The sequence below is a fragment of the Rhinolophus sinicus genome, linkage group LG04 (assembly GCF_036562045.2).
Source record: "Rhinolophus sinicus isolate RSC01 linkage group LG04, ASM3656204v1, whole genome shotgun sequence".
Classification (NCBI taxonomy): domain Eukaryota; kingdom Metazoa; phylum Chordata; class Mammalia; order Chiroptera; family Rhinolophidae; genus Rhinolophus; species Rhinolophus sinicus.
In genome coordinates this window covers 104,440,633-104,462,505 of record NC_133754.1, presented here as the reverse complement: position 1 = coordinate 104,462,505, position 21,873 = coordinate 104,440,633, and the positions used below count along the sequence as shown (strand labels likewise).

Genomic DNA, 21,873 nt, shown 5'->3' with positions numbered 1-21,873 from the left:
TCTGATTACAGCGAAACTACTGCTTGAGCATCGATAATATCTCTTAAAATGTGTACACATTTCTTTGGCACCCCCTGGTATATGTATCAAAAACAAAACAAATGAGGAACTCAATAGAAAAATAAGCAGTTAAACGGATCTTGGAAATTCACCAAGGGGAGGAGAGGTATTGAGCAGCAGATGGACCTGAGTGGCTAAGGAAAACACTTGCTCACTAGTAAGCAGAGAAATTAAAACGAGGTACCAATTTACACATATCAGATTGGCAAACAATGGGAATCTGATAACACCGAATGTTCGAGTGGACGCAAGGAAATAGGATATCTCAGCGGCTGGTTAAAACAATCAGGCCGTCTTTAGTGAAATTAGGTACCTGCTCAGCCTGTGATGGGTCTCTCCTGGACAGACGCCCCCAGAGAACCAGCCCAGTCTACGCGAGCGCACGCGCGAAGTGCCCATCCCAGTGTGGACTGTCGTGGGCACGTAGAGGACCCACGTGTCCGTCCGTCACTGGGAAACGGCGACCAGTGTATGCTGTGGGTACTAGGTAGGATTACAGCTGTAAACTGGAACATGGACAGATCGAAATACAATATTGAGTTTAAAGCAGAAAAACTCATTTTATACCATTTGTGCGTATAAAAACACATACGGAAACCATACTGTTGGCAGAGAGGGAACCACCATGGAGAACAGCACTAAAGGGGAAACAACAGTGAAACAAATTGAAAACTTCACACCGAGGAGGACACAGTGCCTCAAAAAGAGGCGTCTGACTAACGCAATTCAGTGCTCTCGAGGTCCAGTGTAAGCAAGATAGTAACCAGGTAAAGAATCTCAGGTATGCAACACCACCACCTAGCGAAGTGCCTTCATGTAATAATTGACACCCTCTGTATGTTAATTAATATATCCAAAGAAAACATGTCTAATCTTACATGGGACTTCTCTTCAGAAACTATGCAAGCAAGAGAATGGAGTGAAATAGCTATGTAAGAGTTGAAAAGAAACCCCACCAACCTAGAATTCTGTACCCAGCGAAACTTAAAGAATTTTCCCTGGGGAAGTACAGGCAAACTGCAAAATCAGAGTTTGATGCAAATTATGAAAATTAGGGAACACTCACTAACCATTAGAGAAATGCAAATAAAAACCACAATGAGATACCACCTCACCCCAGTCAGGATGGCTATCATCAATAAATCAACAAACAACAAGTGCTGGCGTGGATGCGGAGAAAAGGGAACGCTGGTGCACTGTTGGTGGGAATGCAGATTGGTGCAGCCACTATGGAAAACAGTTTGGAGATATCTCAAAAATCTGAAAATGGAACTACCTTATGATCCAGCAATCCCACTCCTAGGTATCTATCCGGAGAAATCCAAAACTCCAATTCAAAAATCTTTATGCACTCCTATGTTTATTGCAGCACTATATACAATAGCCAAGACCTGAAAACAACCGAAATGCCCATCAGTAGATGACTGGATTAAGAAACTGTGGTACATTTATACAATGGAGTATTACGCAGCCATAAAGAAGAAAGAAATCTTACCATTTGCAACAACATGGATGGACCTAGAGAACATTATGTTAAGTGAAATAAGTCAGAAAGAGAAAGACAAATACCATATGATCTCACTTATATGTGGAATCTAAAGAAAAGAATAAGTGAATGAACTAATCAGAAACAGTTTTGGAAAAATGGAGGAAAAACTGAGGGTTGCTAGATGGGCAGGGGGGTGGGGATAAGGGGAAGGTGAGAGGTTTTGGGAACGTACAGAGGGATAGTGGATGGGGGGAGGGGGGTTCACACAGTGTGAGGGATATAAATGATAAATGTCTAAGTTTTGCTTTGTCTTGTGCACCTGAAACTAATTAATAAAAAAGAAAAAAAAAAAAAAAAAAAGAAAATTAGGGAACAGAAAGACAAAGGCAGCACAGGACAGACGAAGCATTAAGTTTTATTTAATAGAAATTGCATGTCTGCAAGAGCTGGGGTGAAAATTGACACCAATATGCCTCTAATGCCATAAAATAAATGAGACCCGAAGATGAGGGAGAAGAACGATATTGATAAAAATTGAAAGAATTCTGCAAACCATGGGTGGTGGCAGCACGACACATTTAAAATAAAAGAACGAAACACTGCACATGTCCTCCACAAGATGGCACTCGTGCTTTTCTAAAATGTTTTATCTTCCTTGAGCACAAGCATGATCTTGAACAAAAACACCAAGTAAATACGAATACAGAAAATTACGGAACGTGTCTCGAATTACTTCCTTGTTGAAGAAGCAGTGTGGGAGACTTTGGCCTGACATCCCTGAGCTAAGTATCCACCAGCTCTTAGGGAAATGAACAAGTGTTAGCACACTTAACCACTAACGTGTGCAATTCACATTCGGTGCGTTTAGTGAGGCAGGAAACGAATCTTTGGATTCTAGGCAGTACGTTGTAATGGGGTGGGTTATTTCTTCAGCAGCATCAGTATCAAACTTGATTGAAACGTGCTCTGTTCTGTGTGCTTTGCTAGCCGCTAGCCTTGCTTTTCTGATAGTCTTTCCTCTGAGGATGAAACAGGAGAAAATATTGTGCTTAAAACATAACATCTGCTTTTACGTCATATGTAGACAGTAATATTGGGTAGAAAAGCATTAATTAATAACTGCTTTATGGTTTGCACAGTGTCATACAAGCTCTCCCCAACTACAAAATTCTACTGTCCAAACACAGTTAACGGGATGCTCATTGCAGCATCATTTCAAACAGTAAAAACTTGGAACTAACTCAACTGTCCCATGACAAGGGATAAATACAAGGTACTACAGTTGTGCCAGGATGCTAGGCAGCTGTCAGCATCAAGTTATACGGTGCTGCTGGCTGCTAAGCTGCTGTCTGTGTCCCAGCACTTCCATGCACTTCTGCCTGTGCTGTGGGCAGGACCCTGCAAGCCCAGTTCTGGTGCATAGGCTCTGCAGGGGTGGGCAGCACAGGGCGCGCTCCCATGGGCCTATTATCCCGCCACTGTCCCCATTCCCCGCCACACCCCAGCAGCAGTTGGTGCCAGTCCCTCGTGCTTGCTGTTGTTGCCAGTTGGCACTGCCAGAGCAGCTCACTGTGTCCTCCTGGAGAACTAGCACCCACTGAGCAGGACAAGTCGTTTCCTCTAAGCTCCGACCTCTTCTCCTGAGGCCCCGGCCTTTCTAGGAGCTCTTCCTGCAGGTACATTCCCAGAGTTACCTCAGTGTCCCCTTTTGCTTTTTCAGTTGTCTAACACCTGTCTTACCAATTCCTTAGAGTAAATTGTCTCTGATGAGATACTCGATGGGGACAATGATGGGTACAGTGACCGAAAGCCAGGAACTAGAGGTACACAATATCGATAGATAATTAGATGGATAGACAGACACAGCTATGCCCTGGAATATACGTATACATACACATGTATGCAGGAATAGGGGCACATATGCATAAAGCACATACAAATACATTTTTATGTAGACTACATATATACTACACAGGCATACATCGTACATGAAATGTCAGCTCACCCTCACAAGAAATGGTACACAAGAGACAATGAGTATCTGGGGACTTACACAAATTCCACAAGTTGCATAACTGGTAAGTGATGATGCTGGGCTTTGTATCCAGGTATCACAGACACCACAATCTATCGTTTTTCCACACTGCCCAAAGTCAGGTTATCCTTAATAGTGTTCGACGTCATAGTTCAATCACTAGGCTAGCCCACAAATGTTTTTTACTTCATGATATAAATAAATTATAACACTCTCCTAGCAATACTAGAGAGTGTGTGGATAAAAGAGTGCTTCTGTGCTCGAAGTTATGGGGAGTTTGAGAAAACTGTAAGGGAAGCAGGGACATTCCTAACTCAGGTTACTTGTCACTCATTTATTCAACTACAGTGGTACCTCGGTTTTCTAACATAATCCGTTCCGGAAGACCAGTTGAGTTCTGAGACATTCGAAAACAGCCGACAACCAGGCATCAGGATCTTGCACTCAGCAGAAGCCGCATGACGTGTTTGACTTCCGAGGCATGTTTGAAAACTGAAGCATTCACTTCCGGGTTTATGGCGTTCATAAACCGAAATGTTCGTCAACGGAGACATTCGAAAACTGAGGTACTACTGTAATACAATTTAGTGCCTTTTATGTTCTGTGCTCACAATGGTCAGCAAAGTAGACCTAGTCCCTCGTTCAGAAAGTTTACAGTCTAGGGAAAGTGACTATCTTTAATTAAATAGTCATAAGAAGAGAAGTACCTGAGTGTTTTATTCGGGGATTTTAGACAGGCTACATGACTATAGGACAGTTCCAAAGGCTGAACACACACACACACACACACACACACACACACACACAAAAGCTTGTCATTTGCCCCTCTCCTGTCTGGAATGGCTCATCCACCCTGCCTTGATTGGCCAGGAACCTGTTGGCTCTCAATCCAAAGTGATCACAGGAGGAGATCACAGCAATAGAGACAGTGGGGCCAAGTAACATTCCCTAAAATCCTGCTGTACTCTGGTCAATCAATGTTGCCATGGCAGCAGCCAAGCCCAGCTGTGTCCTCCAGACTAAATGCAATTGGTAACACCGAGCAATGGGCAAGTGGCCAGGAAGCTTTCTGGGGCACACTCCTCCAGGTGTGCAAACACAAATGTAACCAAACCAGAAATTCTTGCTGTAATCAGGGTCAGGAACCTATTTGTCACCTCATCGCCACAGCTAAATCCCTGAACTCCCTTTTTGACTCCATGTTATCAGTTTAAAAGCAGATCATTAGTCAACTATGCAGTGAAGGAAAAGAAAAAGACCTCACAGCAAGGCCCATCGATGCACATTAAAATCAGTGGGAGAGACTTTACACAAACACAGGATGTTTGCATAGCCACGAAGTACCTCTCCCTAAACACTTACTAATTACTGTCATGGTTTGAACATATGCCCACAATTCCTTGATATTTCTCCCTCCAATTTAATTTAATTCTTTTAATTCTTCTCCCTTTGAGTGTGGCTGGATTTAATGACTGTTTTCTAATGAATAGTGTAGGGAAAGGGGAAAATTGTGACTCACAGTGGGGGCAGCCCTTTAACGAAATGATCCAGGCTAACATCACCAGCAAGAAGGTGAGCTGTACCGACCCCACCCTGCAGGATGGCGTTTTCTGCCCCTGAATCCATACCCCAGTTGGCTTATGGGAAGATATCAGACCAATGCAGACTGAGGGACAGTCTACAAAGCACCTGACTATATAGTACTTTTTGAAAGACTGTGTCCTACGGGAGAACCTGCTCGTTGCGCCATTTGTCGTGTGAGGCGGCCTGCGGGCCCTCTACTCCCGCTCCCCACATAAGAACGCAGGATACGGTTAGGCCAAAAAGGAACACCCACGGAGCCATAGATAGGGGTGTCCTACCACTATCGTCTCACTGGTGGCACTATAGTCTCACTGGAGGCTGGAGCCACATGACCTGCAACCTGCTGTCCGCTTCTCTGCCAGCCAACCGACCGACTGACCAACCAACGCAGCCACGGCAGTTATAGCAGTGGCTAATTGGCTAACTGGTTACAGCTGACGGTCAATTAGCCACAGCTGATGGCCATCTACTACTGGGGCCAGCACCCCTCTACGTGAGGCCGAGAGCCTGGAAACTGCTCTTTGGGACTCTGTCCCCACACTATGTTTTTGTAGAACTGTGGAAAATACAAAAGCAATCACTCGTGCTAACATTTTGCTTCCAACTTTCTCCCATGCACCTTTATATAAAAAATAAAATGTGGCATTTGTTTGTATTTAATTACTGATCTAGTTGGTTGTAACTTCCTCATCTCACATGTGTTTTCTGTTTCCAGCCCTTTTTTGTTGCTCTTTTCTCTCCTTTCCTATCTTGTATGGGACTGAAGAAGTTTTCTCTTTTTTCTTGACTGCTATATGGTTTCCAGAATCCTTGTCTAATGGTTTCATAGATGCCTCTAGTCACCCTTATTCCTCCCCAGGCTTCAGTTCAGAACTACCGTGTTTCCCCGAAAATAAGATCTAGCTGGACAATCAGCTCTAATGCATCTTTTGAAGCAAAAATTAATATAAGACCCGGTATTATATTATATTATATTATATTATATTATATTATATTATATTATATTATACCTGGTCTTATAGTAAAATAATATAATATAATATAATAGTATAATATACTATAATATAATATAATACCAGGTCTTGTATTAATTTTTGCTCCAAAAGCTTCATTAGAGCTGATTATCTGGCTAAGTCTACTTTCAGGGAAACGTGGTAGAACATAAAGGGGCCTTTTGAGCTTACTGGCTGGTGGTAACAATGGGGACACCATAGATCAAGTCACTAGACCAGGTAGCAGCTTAGTTCGCTTCCAGGTCGGGGAGATCCAGTGTGTCCTCCAGTATCTGTTAAAAGCCATGATCCTGGGGGTTGATCAGCACAACTTTTTTCTGCTTTATTTGGTAGGGGCTGGGGAAGATGGAGATTGGGGATGGAGGTCTGAGCCTGAGTTGTTTGCTGCTTTTCTATTTTTAGATTTACATCTACTATTGCTATGTTTTTGGAGCAGAATGGGTGCGTCAACGTTGATCTGAAGTCCTAAATAGCTTCCTTATCACCTTCTCCACTGCCAGCTCCAGTTTAGGCCAGCATCACAATAAATACCTGCTGTGTTATGCCATTCAGTTTGTAGTACTTTGTTATGGCAGCCCTAGGAAACAAATGGATGTGTTATAAGCAAAATGGCATAACACAAAGAAATCATTTCCAGCTGATGTGATCAAGAAAGCCTTCTGGAGGAAGTGCCATTGTGCTGAGCTTTGGAGATGGCAGGAGGGAGAAAGACTTTAAGTTACAGGACTTCTTCCATGTCAGTCCATATTCCATCAGGAAGTCAAACCCTCTTAAGGAGGCTCTCTGGAAAACAAGCTGAATTTGATCCACTTTAATGCCTTGAACCTGTCAACTGTGCCACTAACATGACTTATCAAGGTATAAAATTTTGGAGAACAAAGTATTTTACACACCCTTTAGTATTTCTAGCACTAGTATGCAGTGGTTCAGCATTATTTGCTTTTACGACCTTCATACTCCACTATAAAAGGGGACGTGTGCTTCATGGAGGCCTTATTGAGCAGCAGCTAATTAAAATCTTAGTCTAACCAGAACAGACATGACAGTATCAGAAAATGCGGTTTGGATGTACTTGTATCATTATATCTTCAGAGTGCTGCTTCTGGGTTCTAATTATGATTACAAGCGTTGTTTAGCAATAGTCTCCAGTTGTAAATAAATTCTCGAAATTCCAGTTGTCGTTTTGGGGAGCAAGCTCCTCTCCTTCTCCTAACTCAACCTTCAGTTTGGGTTTCAAATCAAACTGACAGACTCTAAGCGGCTTCCATCCTAAATCACGGGCGTCCACCGGTGCCATCTTCGAAAAATGGAGGGGTTTGGCCTGAAACGTGGAGCAAATGATTTCAAAGCATAGGATTCTTAAGGAGAGGTGAACACTCGCCTCACTGGTGGGCCTGACAACAATGTACAAACTCCCTGGCCTGCACCCGGTGGGTCGCGGTCTCGCCCTCTTTGGAAATGGGTCCCACGAGAGCAGGATCTGTATACAGACAAGGCCCACAAATCAGCGCAACCGGCCAGGAAGTGCTTTTCGCCTCAGCGGCCCTGCCAGGCACAGACCCTGCGCTCCTTCCACTGGCACCACCGTTCCCTCGGGCTGCCCCGCCCCCTAGGCGGTCCGACCCCAACCGAGGCCCGGACCCCAGCGCCGGCCCACCTACTTCAGCCACGGAAGTCCCGCCCCACGGTGCGGCGCGACAGCGGCCGGCTCAGGGGGCGGGGCCTGGCGCGGCGAGGGTCGGGGCCGCCACAGCGAGAGGCTGCGGCGGACAGGCCTTGGGGGCGGGGCCGCCGGGCAGGGGCGGGGCCGCCTCGGCGCGGGGCTGCGACGGGCGGGGCTTGTGGGCAGGGCCGCGGGCGAGCCGCCGCCGGAGCGCCGGCGTCGCTGCTCGGGTCCCGCGCTCTTCGCCGCCGCGGTGGTGCAGCCGCCCGCGGAACATGGCGCCGGGGCGGTTCTGGCGCTGCTGCCAGCGCGGCGTAGGCTGGGTGCCGGTGCTGTTCATCGCCTTCGTGGTGGCCTGGTCCTACTATGCGTACGTGGTGGAGCTGTGCGTGTGTGAGTACTGAGCTGGCGACGGGAGGGCCTGGGCGGCGGCCGCGGCGGGTGGGCGGCCCTCAGGCAGCGCCGCGGTCTGGGGCGGGGCGCTGCGTCCGGCGGGAGCCAGCGAGCTTCGCGGAAGTGTTGGGGGTGTTTGACCGTCTTTGCGTTTGTAATATTTACGGTGAAGCATCCGTGCCTCCTGGTGGTGGTGGTGGTGGTGGCGGCATAGACGGCGCGAGAAGAGCGAGTTAACGCAGAGCCGGTGGCCGGGCGGGTGGTCTTCCTGCCGGTTGAGGGCCGTCTGCCGCCGAGACCTTGAGCGCCGGTCTCTGGCGCGGTTGTGCCCGGCCCGTTGGGAAGTTCCTTATTTCAAGTCTCAGTAACTCGCACAAAATGCTGTTTTCAAACAAAGAAGGAGTACCTTTATTATCCTTTTCGCAGGTCTTTGTTATGCAGGTTTCTGGTTCTCTCATCCTCAGATGTCCTGGTGTCGCTTTCCTGTTGCCATTTCCCTCGTTAGTTCCTATATCCGATTTCTCACCCGATTCCCAGCACACTTCAAGGATTTACGATACTGTTTTGAATAGGTTGTCGTTCAGGTGGAAAGAGATTGGTTGTCGATCAAAACCTGAGGGCTGTACCTCTGTGACACTGATTGACTGCTCTGTCTTAAGTTAATTGTTCGTAGGCTTTGTGCAACTACTTCTGGCCTCCTCTGGGTGGTTCTGTGTCTGTCTGCTGCTTGTGTCCTCTCTCGAGAAAACTTAGGACCACACGGTAAGTGGTGTTTGTAAAAGCAGACCCTTGGTATCCAGTCCCAGAATGACCTAGTCTTAGTGTCCAGGCTGAGTCCACAGTTGTGTAACGGACCAATATGGTATATAGACTTTTTAAAAAGCCACAGGAGATAGAGACGAATTTTATGAATGAAAAGCTGTACCACCACCCACTGCACTTGAAAGTGGCACAATCAGGACTTCTCTAGTTATGGCTCTGGGTTTGCACAGCTGTCAGATAGGACTTGGTTAAACCCGAGTTCTGTGCATGGGACAGAATGCTTTGGCTCAAGTTTGAGGGTTTTTACCTACAGTATATTTAATTTCCAGGAAAACTGTCCCTGCAAATAGCCATAGAATAAATTAGTTGTGGGGTGCATTTTGAAATAATAATAATAAACTGTTGAATGTTACTGTTTAATTTCATCCTTTTGATACCAAAATGTTTGCCGAAAATGTTTGAATCACTTAAAATCAACTAGATTTAGGTATTTCTTGAGCCACCTTCCAGGAAGTGATAGTGGTCATAGGATTCTCATTAATATATGATGATACTGTTATCTTATTTACTCTGAAGTGGGCATTTATTCCAAAAGTTGTACCGCTTAGTTCTGTCACAACATTATTCCCACCCTATTTTAATTCCATCATGGTTTTGAACAAAAGCTTCTGAGGGAACACTAAAAATGTGCATTTATGTTGAAATTTGCACATTTAACCTGTCAAAAACTGACATCAAACATAAAGGAAAATGAACAGGAATTGAGAAGTGCTGTGTGCTAGTGGGGATGGAGGGGGCATTTCATCATTCTCTCCTTTAAACCCCTGATATCTCTACAGACTAGGAAATGAGACTGAACAAATAGGCCCTTGGCTTAGTCAACAATAGTGGAGTGGCTCTTGGAATGTGATCCACATCTTTCTACTCTGCATGTAACTTTTAGTGAGCCTTGAGGATCCATGGAACTGTAACTGTTTGATCCGTAATGGGGGTAGGGGTGGGGTTGAGGGGTTGCCCATTTTTGGAGATCACTTCAATTAGAGTTTAGGCCCATCCTTTAGAAATCATACCCCAGGATTTCATTAAGTTGAACATTCTGCACCAAATAATTAAGACCCAGTGCTTCAAAGAATTTTAAAATACTGGTGGTGAGAAGTCTTACCACCGGGCTTGCATTTAATACTTCTGAGTTATCCAAGTTTAACCTTGGAGAATTTGGGAGGTCTGCAGCATCATAGGACTATATAGTTGAGCATGAAATCTCATTCACTCTCATATTAAAACTACCCTTTAAACTACTTGTGTATATTTATGTTTTCATAAGCACAGACCCTCCCACTGGAAGACATAAATATATAACTTTGTAGGATTTTTAAATTGAGTGAAGTGTGAGTTTTACTTAAAGTGCCATTTTAATAATTTTTATAGAATTTTCATAGCTTCTGGTATTTATCAAACTAGATGGCAGAGGATAATGATAATTATATCTTTACATGTGTTAATTTATTTAATTCTCATAATAATCTCTGTAAAGTTAAATGATTTGACCAGGGTCATACGATTAGTACACAGCATAATCAGAATTGGAATGCCTCCATGTTTTTAAAATTAACTGCTATGCAAGACTAGTCTACTTGTTTATCTAGACCTGGACACTCAGGACAGATTTCTGTTGTGTTTATGATCTACTTCTGTAAGGTAATTTTCTCCTAACAGGTAGCAGGAGAAGGTTATTAAGTAACTCAGATAATAAAAATGCCTCACCCACAGTAGGACATTTTAAGAAACAAATTGTTTATGAGAGGCGGTCATTCCATCCCAGCCTCTATAACTTCCTCATTTTGTAATTACACACACACAAACACACACACACACCATCAGTAACTCCTATTGTTGGAAGGGGTAAGAATGAGGACAAAATTGAGTGAGAAGTAATGCACCTAAGATGGCCATTTCACAGAGGAGATAGGCAGAAAAGTAGTGATTAATTAGTAATATTGGTCCTTGATTTTAAATTAAACTGAAATTCTTTGATTTTTTACCCCCAACGCTAAATTTAGTTATGGGTGGTTTGACCAACTTTTCTACTTTATTCAAGATGGTTTTAGATTTCCAGAGTTTTCTCAGAACACCTGACAGGTCATTTGTAGCTGTTAATAGTGGATGTGTACCTCTTATTTGGCATGTAGAGGCTCCTATTTTAGAAGTATGCTATTTAGTTTGGAGTTATTTGGGGATTTTCCAGGTATCTTTTTGTTACTGATTTCATATTTAATGCCATGCGGTCAGAGAACATACTTGTGTATCTTGAGTCCTTTATAATATATTCAGGCTTGTTTGATGGCCCAAAATATGGGCTGTCTTAGAAGTGTTCCATGTGCATTGGAGAAAAATATATTTTGTGTCCTGCAGTATATTTTGCTGTTTGTTGTTGTGTATTATGTCATAATGTTCCATGAATGTCGTTTAAGACAAGTTGGTTGTTAGTGTTCAAGTCTTCTGTGCTCTTGCTGATTTTGTTTTATCATTTAATTATTGAGAGCGGTCTGACTATAATTGTGGATTTGTCTATTTCTCCTTGTAGTTCTATCAGTTTTTGCCTCATGTGTTTTGAGCTTTGTAATTAGGTACATAAACTGTTTAGGACTGTTGTATCCTCTTGGTGAATTGACACTTTATCATTATGAAATGACTTTCTTATCCCTGGTGATATTGTTTGTTTTGAAATCTACTTTAGCAAATATTAACTTGTCCACTAATCTTTCTTTTGATAGTATGGTATGTTTTTCTCAGTCCTTTTACTTTAACCTGTTTATGTTTTTATATTTAAAATGCATTTCTTGTAAGCAGCATATAGTTAGGTCTTGTTTTTTTAATCTGCCTGTTTTTTAAATTGACATACAACATAATAATTAGTTTCAGGTGTACAACATAATGATTCAGTGTATGACTATATTGTGTGGATATATATATATATATGTATATATATATATGTATGTATATATGCGTACATATTGAAAAATATCACCACAGTAAGTCTAGTTAACGTTCATCACCACACAGTTACAAATTTTTTTCCTTGTGATAAGAACTTTTAAGATTTACTCTCCTACCAACTTTCAAATATACAATACAGTATTATTATCTAGGGTCACAGTATTATTATCATGCTGTACAATCTCTACCTTTTAATAGGGGTATTTTGACCACTTGCATTTAATGTGATTATCGATATGGTTAAGTTTAAATTTGCTGTTTTTAAATCTGTTCTTTGTTCCCTTTTCCGCCTCTGCCTTCTTTTGAATGAATCAATTTTTAAATGATTTAAAAATTTTGAATTATTTTTATGATTATTTTCGCTGTTAGCTTATTAGCTGTAGCTCTCATTTTAATGATAGCTTTAGGATAGCGTGCATCTTTAACTTAATCTATCTTTAAAGTGATATGCCACTTCACAGGTAGTACCTCATAAAAGCTTTCTTCCATTTCTTCCCTCCCAGCCTTTATGCTATTGTTTCCTGCATTTCATATGTTATAAAACTCACACTATATTGCTGTTAGTTTGCTTAAACATCTTTTTTTTTTTTTTAAGATTTAAATGAGAAAACAAATCTTACATATTTACCCATGTAGTTATTACCATTTCTGGTATTCTTTATTCTTTTTTATAGATCAGTATTTCCATCTGGTGTTATTTTCTTCTGCCTGAGGGCTTCCTTTAACATTTATTGTAGTGCAGGTCAATTGGTGATGAATTATTGCAGCTTTTGTATATCTATAAAAGTTTTATTTTGCCCTTTTTTTTAAACAGCTTTATCGAGGTATCATTTGCATTCCATAAAATTCACTCGTGTAAGATGTACAATTCAGTGATTTTTAGTAAACCTACCAAGTTGTGCAGTCATCATGACCATCCATTTTTACAACATTTCTGTCACTCAGTCAGATGCCTCGTACCCATGTATAGTTACTTCCTGTTTCCATCCCCAGCCCCAGGCACCCACTAATCTACATTGTGTCTCTGTATGCCTTTTCTGGACATCTCATGTAGAGTTACGCAATAAGTGGTCTTTTGTGTCTGCTGTCTTTTATGTGTTTCTGAGGTTCATCTGTGTTGTAGCATGTATCAGTATTTCTCCCCTTAGTCTCTACTTAATATTCTAATTTGTATTTTTGTTTTAAAAATATATTTGCAGTTTCATTTAAGAATATATTTCTCGTAAGCCTCCACAAATCATTTGAACATTGAATTAGAATGTTTTAAAATGTACTTTTATTATATCATATTTAAGTATTTGAAAAATACTTAAAATACTGCTTATAAGATGTATAGTATGATTGGGTCCTGTTCATCTTTGTAGTCACTAGAGTCTAGTTACTAGTAGACTTTCAATTAATATGTGTTTAATTTAATAGAATCATGCCCTTAGAAACTCACGTGAATCATGTTTGAAAACAACACGATTTGTTAGAACAAATGTCCACACTAACAATACTAATTAAATTATAGTTACCAAACATATTTCAACAGTCTTTGGGGTTACAGGCTACATGATAATTGTTTATTGGTTTTTCAGCCTTTGTTTTGGATTATGAAACGTTGAGCCTTTGGAATCATGCTGATACTATTAAAAAAGAAAATCTGGCTTTGTAAATTCCATCCCCAGTGGTTGACATCATTATAGGAAAAGTTAAAACGTGAATTAGAATACTTTTTTAAACTTTTTTACTAATTTTATTTCCTTTCTGTTTCATGGCTGGAGTATAGCAATTTTCTATATAACTTGTCTTTTGAAAGCTATAGTGCCCTGCCTTTTTTTTGAAAAATGTTTTTTTTCTTATGACTGCTAGTGAGTTAATCTGTCCTGGTTATCAGTTTTTGTTGATACCATAAAGTAGATGGTCTGAGAGAGATCTGTAAGTATATATCCAAAAACCCAAACCCAGATGAACAAAAAGACCTTTATTTTTTCTTCCGTATAAATTCCATATAAAATTTCTTCTTTGAGCCTTCACTGCTTTCTTGTTAGAGGAGAAATATGGAAGGAAAAGGTGCTGGACAATTTGGAAGCCAGGTCAGACTATTTGGAAGAAGAATACTGTGCCCTAGTCATGCAAATAAAACTTTCTTTCTCCTCTGGCCACTTGCACTTTGTGGAGAGAAGCACAGCGCGCAGAATTCCACACTGTGATGTCTGTCTGCTGGACATTTCTACTGGATATCTATCTAGTAGCTATCTCATACTCACTACACCCAAAACAACACTTGTTTCCTCTCTCTCCTGAGCCTGTTCCTCCTACCCTCGCTCAGTAAAGGACAGTTTCATCATTCCAGTGCCTTGGTTGAAAAATTATTCCACATCCAGTTAATCAGCAAATCTTGTCATTAATTGTACCCAAATATGGCTGTTTGTCTCCACTACTGCTGCAGCTGTATTCATTCAAGCCACCGTGATCTCTCGTGTACTAGATTGAAAATCATGGCCGCAAAGTTGGCACTCTCTCCCATCAGGAGGTGGCTCTGTTTACCCACCCAGGGAACCTGGGCTGGCCTTGCACTTGCTTTGACCAATAGAATGTGCTGGAAGTGATGTGTGAGCTCTGGAACCGAGGCCTCAGGACAGTGTGCATCTTCACCATAGATAGGTCTTTGGAATGTTCTGGTTGCCATGTAGGAGAGTCCAGGCCAGACGGTGTAGGGAGAGAGGCCCAGCCAAGATGAGCTAAGTGCCAGGCCCCTATATGAGAAGAGGCCATCAGACTTTCCTGAGCTGCCAGTTGACTGCAGCCAGTTGGAAACCAGCTTAACAGCATAGCCTGAACTGCTGACCCACAATCGTGTGAAATAAGTGGTGGTTGTTTAAAGATACTAAGTTTGGGTGGATGGTTGTGCCACATTCTCACCTATATCATGGTGGTACCCTTATGTCTCATCTGTCCCTCCTCACTGCATCCCCATCCTTATCCTGTCCCCTGTCTACTCTCCACGGAGCAGCTAGAATGGCCCCTTTGACATTAATACCAGCTTTGTCACTCCTCTTCTGGAAACCTAGGGCTTCCTGTCTCATTCAGTGGGACATCTGAAGTCCTTACTATAGTCTGTTCCCGTCGTTACTTCTCTGGCTCATTTCCTTCCCATTCTCTTTTTATTGATTCGTCTGCCATGCTGGCTTCCTTGCTCTACTTTAATACTTGTTGAATGAGCTTCATAAATTATTGAACCTCTCTGAACTTGTTCCCATGCTGTCAAATGGGGTAATACCTGTCTTACAGAATAATGTAAGATTCGTAGCAGAGGAGGCTTTCAGATTCTATTGAGGGCGGGGAGAAGATGTAAATGGCCACTAGTACATTTTCTCTTGTCTTCCCTTTTTTGGTGGGAGGTTTTTTGTTTTGTTTTTAATTCTTGGAGTTCTGTTGTTACCCCCACAACACACACACAGTCTTTAGGGAGTGAAGGAGCACATTCTCACACAGTTTAAAATATATATACTTAATTAGCTGTATTTGAAGATCATATTGCAGAAACGTGCCCGTTTTGCTCTGAGCTGCAGGTGGTATCAGGAGTGACTGGCAGGATGTATAGTCTGAGGGATGGCACCCGCCACATCCCCACGTGGCACCTGAAGAATCATACCTGACACTACTTCCAGTAGCATGTGAGCTACAGAGTTAGGTACTGCTCGGATACGTGGCACATTTTCTTGAGAAGATGGGCATCTCTACTTAAATAACTGAAATGGTCACATATAATGGTGATTATGGTTTTACGGTGAATAGACGTCTGTAAGAGAGATCCATACATCTTGATAAAGACTTTTTCAGTTCTGTTTTGAACACATTTGTGTTCTGTGTTCTTGTACCCCTCCCAGTGCTTCATTACACTTACTAATGTGAGCTTTGGCCCACCCAATTGGAACCACAGGAGGACTAATTTTATTAAGATATTAACTGAACAACATATAAAGACACATGACTTATTAAATGTGAAAGGATATGATCAGTACCTGTAGCAGTACGCCCACAGGTTAATAGTGAACGACACTGCTGTGAGATTATACTGATCTTTTTTCTTCCTAATACTCTGATTCCCATTTTTCTATGGATAACTGGTATACTTTTTTATAAGTATTAAAAAAAGGAGTGGGATGCCGAATGCCACGTACATGTATGCAGTAGCCTCCTGACAGTGTGCTCTTCCCAGCCCTCTTCCACAGAGCCGGAGTGGGTCCCTTAGAACCCGAGTCAGGATTATGACTCCTGTGTGCAGCACCGTCCATTAGCTTCCCACTTCTCGTGACGAAATCGAGAGTCATGGGCAGTTCTCTGTGCCATCTGTAAAGCCCACCAGCACTTTGTCCCATCTCTCCCTTTGCCGGACCGGCCTCAGCAAGCAGGCCCCCTTGCTTTACAGCCATCAGGCCCTGCGCGGTCCCACCTGACGACCTTTGTGCTTCCTGCTCCTCCTGCGTGGGGGGCTTTCCTCCCAGATTGCCACATGGCCAGTTTTCTCACTTCATCCAGATTTCTGTTCAGATAGTCACTTGTCCGAGAGGCTTTCCCACTGCCCTATTTAAATAAGTACTTCCTCTTTCACTTTCCCTTACCCTGCTTTGTTTCATTAATACTCACTATGACTTTTCATAGTTATTTGTGTTTTTCTCCTGTGTAGCACGGTCACTGCTTTACATGAAGAACCTAGAGTAGGTCCTGCATAATGTGTACACAGTAGAGGGGGAATAGGAGAAGTATTCTCACAGTAGATAACTCGCAATTTCAAATTTGGATACTCTCCTGACCTTAAAAACATCTCTATGTTAATTTAGTCATTTATCAAACATTGAGTGCTTACAGTGTTCCAGGCACTCTACTTGACACTGGGAATTCAAAGATAGGCAAATGTACATGGTCAAATGCATTTGGGCTGCATATAGCTTTAATATCACAGTGCTCATTTGCATGTTACAAGTTGTAAGAAGCTCTGCTGTAACTAAGTATGTAACTTTGTTTAACCCAGTATTTTTCTAAATTTTTTTGCCTTAGAATTCTTTTTTCCTGAAACCTCTGTTTAAATCCTTTTAGACAGGTTGGTGTCAACCAGTCGTGGTGATGGGGAGATGGAGACAGGGCGTAAGAGATGAGGGTTCAAGGGATTGTGCCTCTGAAAAAAGTGGTGTTATCAGTAGATATGAGGGATAATAACTAATTCCTTCCATTTTTGTTGTTAAATTCATCACGGTAATACATTAGGAAGAAAAATAATTATTTCTATAGATGTCAAAAAGGCATTTGAAAGTCCAACGTCCATTCATGATTAACAACAACAACAAAAAATACTTAATAAAATAGGAGTAAATGGATTTTTCAAACAAAATTGCACACATGCAGAATACTTCATTAATTTCCACTAAAACCAGCAATTAAAGTAAGATGTTTATTACTATGGCTATTGCCGTGTAACATTGTATTAGCAAGCTCAGTTACCACATTTAATCATGATAAAATAATTAGAAGCATAAGACATTGGAAAGGAAGAGGGAAAGCTGTTTCTGTGTGCAGATGATGTGATAGTACATGCTGAAAAGCCAAGAGAATCTATACGAAAAAGCATCTATACAAAAAAATGAAGTGAAATAGGATATAAAATTAGCAAACAAAAACCAATACCTTATATATGTACACAATAATGAAAATAATGAATAAGTGAAAATATGGTGGAAGAGAAGTCTCCATTTCCAATAGCATCAAAAAGATAAAACAGTTAAGAGTAAACTTAAGAAATATGTCAAACCTATAAGAGGGAAAACATTCTTGAAAAACAAAAGGAGACTTGAACAAACAGAAGGACATTTCATATATCCTGTTTATGGATATATGAATAATTGAATATTACAAAGATTTCATTTCTCCCAAAGTTAATGTATAAATGAATTCCAGTCCCAATAAAGTTTTTTTCTTTCTTTTGTCACTAGACAAGTGGATTGTAGAAGTCATTTAGAAAAATAAACAAGAAAGAACCACTAGGAAACCCCTGAAAAAAAAGAACAGTGATAAAGAGCTTTTACACCACAAAGCTTTTTACACCCACCGACTTTTACACCACAAAGCCTCTGTAATTAAAACTGTGAAGGGGGGTGGGTATATGAGAACTCTCTCAACTTTCTGCTCAATTTTGCTATGAAGTTAAAAGTGCTCAAAAAAATAAAGTCTTATGAAAACAATTGTATGGTATGATACATGGATAAACACACTGGCCAATGGAACAGAATAGAATGTCCAGAAATTATAGAACTTTAGAATGTGATAAAAATAGCATCTTGAATTACAGAGGAAAAGATGAGACAACTGGATGGGTGTTTGGTAAGAGATAAAATTGGTTCCATACCCCACACTATTCCAAGATAAACTACAAATGGATAAAATCTTATTTTTTCTTATATTTTAAATCTATGTGCTTCACATAGAGTCCCTAAATCTTATTTGCTATATGTTGTTATTCATCCATTCTCCCTCTGAAATGTTTGAGAGTAAGTTGCAGACACAATATGTCTTTACCTATAAATACCTCAGTGTTATTTCCTAAGAACAAGAATATCTTAGTTTGTTTGGGCTCCCGTTACAGAATATCATAGACTGGGTGGCTTAAACAACAGAAATGTGCGTCTTACAGTTCTAGAGGCTGGGAGTCCAAGATCAAGGTGTTGGTGATTCCGGGTGTGGTAAGAGCCGCTTCCTGGTTCATAGACAGCCATGTTTTCACTGTATCATCACATGGTCGAAGGGGCGAGGGCTCTCTGAGGTCACTCTTAAAAAGGCTCTAATCCCTTTCATGAGGGCTTCACCCTTACAACCTAATATGAATGTGCTGGTTTGTGTGTTTTTTTGGGGGGGGGCGTACACAAACATTCAGTCTCATAATTGGAATCCAGTTATCAAAATCAGGAAATTAGCATTGGTGAAAAATATACAGTAGTATCTCGGTTTTCGAACATCTCCGTTGACAAACATTTTGGTTTACGAACGCCTAAAATTTTACAGATCTGTGGTATCAGTAGTAAAATTCATGCTAATTTTGCAGTTTTAGGGGTTGATTTTAAAGGTCTGTAATGGATTAATCCATTTTGCATTACTTTTTATGGGGAAACTGCGCCTTGGTTTTCGAATGTTTCAGAACTTGAACGGTATTCCGGAACAGATTACGTTAGAAAACCAAGGTACCACTGTACTACTCTTTTAGTCAGACTTCACGAGCTGTCCCACTCATCCCTTGTTTTGCTCTGCAGTCCGGCCTAGGATTCCACATTCAGGTTGTTATCAAGTCTCCAGTGCCCTTTAACCTGGAAAGAGCTCCTCAGTCTTGCTTTGTCTTTCGTGACCATAGATTTGTGAAGAGTACAGTCTTCTTCTGTGCAATGTCCCTTATATTAGGTTTGTGTGATGTTTCCTCATGATTCGAGTCAGAGTGCATGTTTAGCAAGCATACCACAAAAGTAATAATGTGTCACTGATTGACACTTTGGAGACTGTTCACTCTGATCATTTCAGGTGGTGTCTGCCGAGCGTCTCCATTCTGTGAAAGCACAGCTTTTCTCTGTAATTACTAAGTATTCTGGCAGACTCAGGTGCACCACACAGACTCCCTTCCAGGAGGCATACTGCTCCGCTGTGGCAGTGCAGCCTGCAGACAGCTTCCTGCGGTTAGCCCTTTGAGTATGATTCACCTCACCCAAGGTCACACCCTGCCTGGGCAGCCTGCATCCTGTGTGTAAGTGAGAAGGGTCTGCACTGCCGCAGAGCTCCAGGCCAGTGCCAGTGGGCGGAGGCCTTGATAGGCCTGCCCTGCAGTTAGACTTCACCCTTTGCCCAGTTCTGCTTCGTCCCCCTCCTTTCACACTAGATATCTTGCATCCCGGACTCTCTCAGCACCTGATGGCAGAGAACCCAAGCTGAGACCAGCATCTTTGTCTGGAGCACCTTGACACTGTAAATCTGTTCCTGGTCACTCATATGTACTCCCTTTAGCGTTTCTTGAGGATTCTTGCTTGAAACAGGTATTCTGCTGGTTGCCAAATAGTGATTTTTCTAATTCCACAATTTCTTCTACTTTTAATTACAGTAGAACTGTAAGGAAGAGGTCTCTCTCCTCCCCACATTTTTATTTATTCGTTCATTCATTTACATCAGCATGCTTTCGTGGAGTCTCATTTTATGGATTATAATCTTATTATTGATTTGGTTCCTCAGGTTGTCCCAGATTTGGCCAGTAGGAGCTGTCTCCATTTAGTTTCTGTGTCCTTTTGACATGTCCCCATCATTTGTTTCTTCCTTACTTTCTGGAACCACGAGATTTGTTCCAGCTTATCTAATACTCTTCCTGTCCCTGGAATGTGCCATTTCAAAGTAAACGAAATCTGAATGTAAAAACTAAAAACAGTTGAGTACTACAATACATGGGCGGATGATGATATAACCAGGGAGTGAGGAAAGCCTCATAGAAAAAAATGGATGTGACATAAATAGATAGTTAAGAGGAAAAAAATGAAAACGGCTCATAAATTTATGAAAAGATGCTTACCCTCACTTACAAGATAAATGCAAAGTAAAATTACCCCGCAGTACCAAAAGTTTGAAAACACTTGATGGGGTTGACTGTGGAGAAAGGCAGTGTCATGCACTGCTGGTAGGCATATAAGATGGTGCAACCCTGTAACAGATTTGGGGAGAAACAGACGCCCAATAATCACACCATTAGGAATCTACACTGAAAATAAACCTCCACAGAGAAACAGCACATGCACCACGTCTTTCATTGCCACATTGTGACAGCAGAAGACTGGAGACAACCCAGATGTCTGTCAACAGAGGCCTGATTGTACAACTGGAACACCCACACAATGGAATACTGTGCAGTGCTTTGAACAAGCAGCGATTGTGTCCATGTACTCGTGTATGTGAGGGGAAAAAGCAAGGTGTGGAATGATACATAAAGGACGAAATGGGAAATACATACTTGCTTATTTTGCTAAAAGAACTATTAGAAGGTTAAACAGACACTAATAAAAATGATTACCTGGGGTGAGAGGGTGAGGACTGAAAGTCAGGCCTTTCTAAGTACCTTTTTATATAGTTTTCACTTTTAAACCATTGATACTTTTTACATATCGAAAAACTAAAAACGGGGGGAAAAGCAAACTGTAGAATTTGAAATCATGAAACAAATAAATTTTAATTTTAGATAAAGTTGGTACTATAACTCCACAGAGGAAAGAATTATTTCAAGTGACTTTTGAACATAGAATTGTGTGGGAACAGAGTCCCAGAGAGCAGTTTCCAGGCTCTCAGCCTCATGTGGAAAGGTGCTGGCTTGGGTAGTAGATGGCCATCAGCTGTGACTGGTTGGCCATCAGCTGTAACCGGTTAGCCATTGGCCACTACTATACCTGCCGTGGCTGCGTTGGTTGGTTGGTTGGTTGGTTGGTTGGTTGGTTGGTTGGTTGGCAGGCAGGAAAGTGGACGGCGGATTGCGGATCGTGTGGATCCTATTTCGTGTTTCTTGCCCGGCTGCCAGCAAGACTGGGGTGCAAAAGACTCCTTGTTGGAGTACTGGCGGATGTTTGCTCCCTGTGTCTCCAACCCAGCCGCCAGCGAGAATATAGTGGTATGACTCCCCTATCTATGGCTCCGTGGGTGTTCCTTTTTGGCCGCCCCATATCCTGCGTTCTTTTATGGGGAGCAGGAGCTGAGACCCTGCATGACAAATTGCTTAGTGGGATATAATTGAAAGCCTAAACAAAATTTTAAAAAACTGCAAAGAAATCTTAAACTAGTATGCAGTTTTTAAACTATTTTATGTATGTTTTAGGATAAACCAAAT

At 41.7% G+C, this 21,873-nt stretch overlaps 1 protein-coding gene across 11 annotated transcripts in view; it reads left to right on the top strand.

Moving 5' to 3' along the window:
- Nucleotides 1–8,014: 8,014 nt before the first annotated feature.
- ZDHHC20 (zDHHC palmitoyltransferase 20) overlaps nt 8,015–21,873 on the top strand; it is a 50,508-nt gene continuing 36,649 nt past the window's right edge. For 4 of the 11 annotated variants that reach the window (XM_074330146.1, XM_074330145.1, XM_074330144.1 and 1 more), the window contains exon 1: nt 8,897–8,999. Coding sequence is in view for 6 of the 11 variants with exons in the window: in XM_019715664.2 (XP_019571223.1) it covers nt 8,120–8,237 (118 nt within the window). In the remaining 5 variants the exon portion in view is untranslated. Of the gene's footprint in view, nt 8,238–8,896; nt 9,000–21,873 lie in introns of those variants that run through there. The other 7 variants (XR_012495632.1, XM_019715664.2, XM_019715665.2 and 4 more) reach the window with 3 other exon arrangements.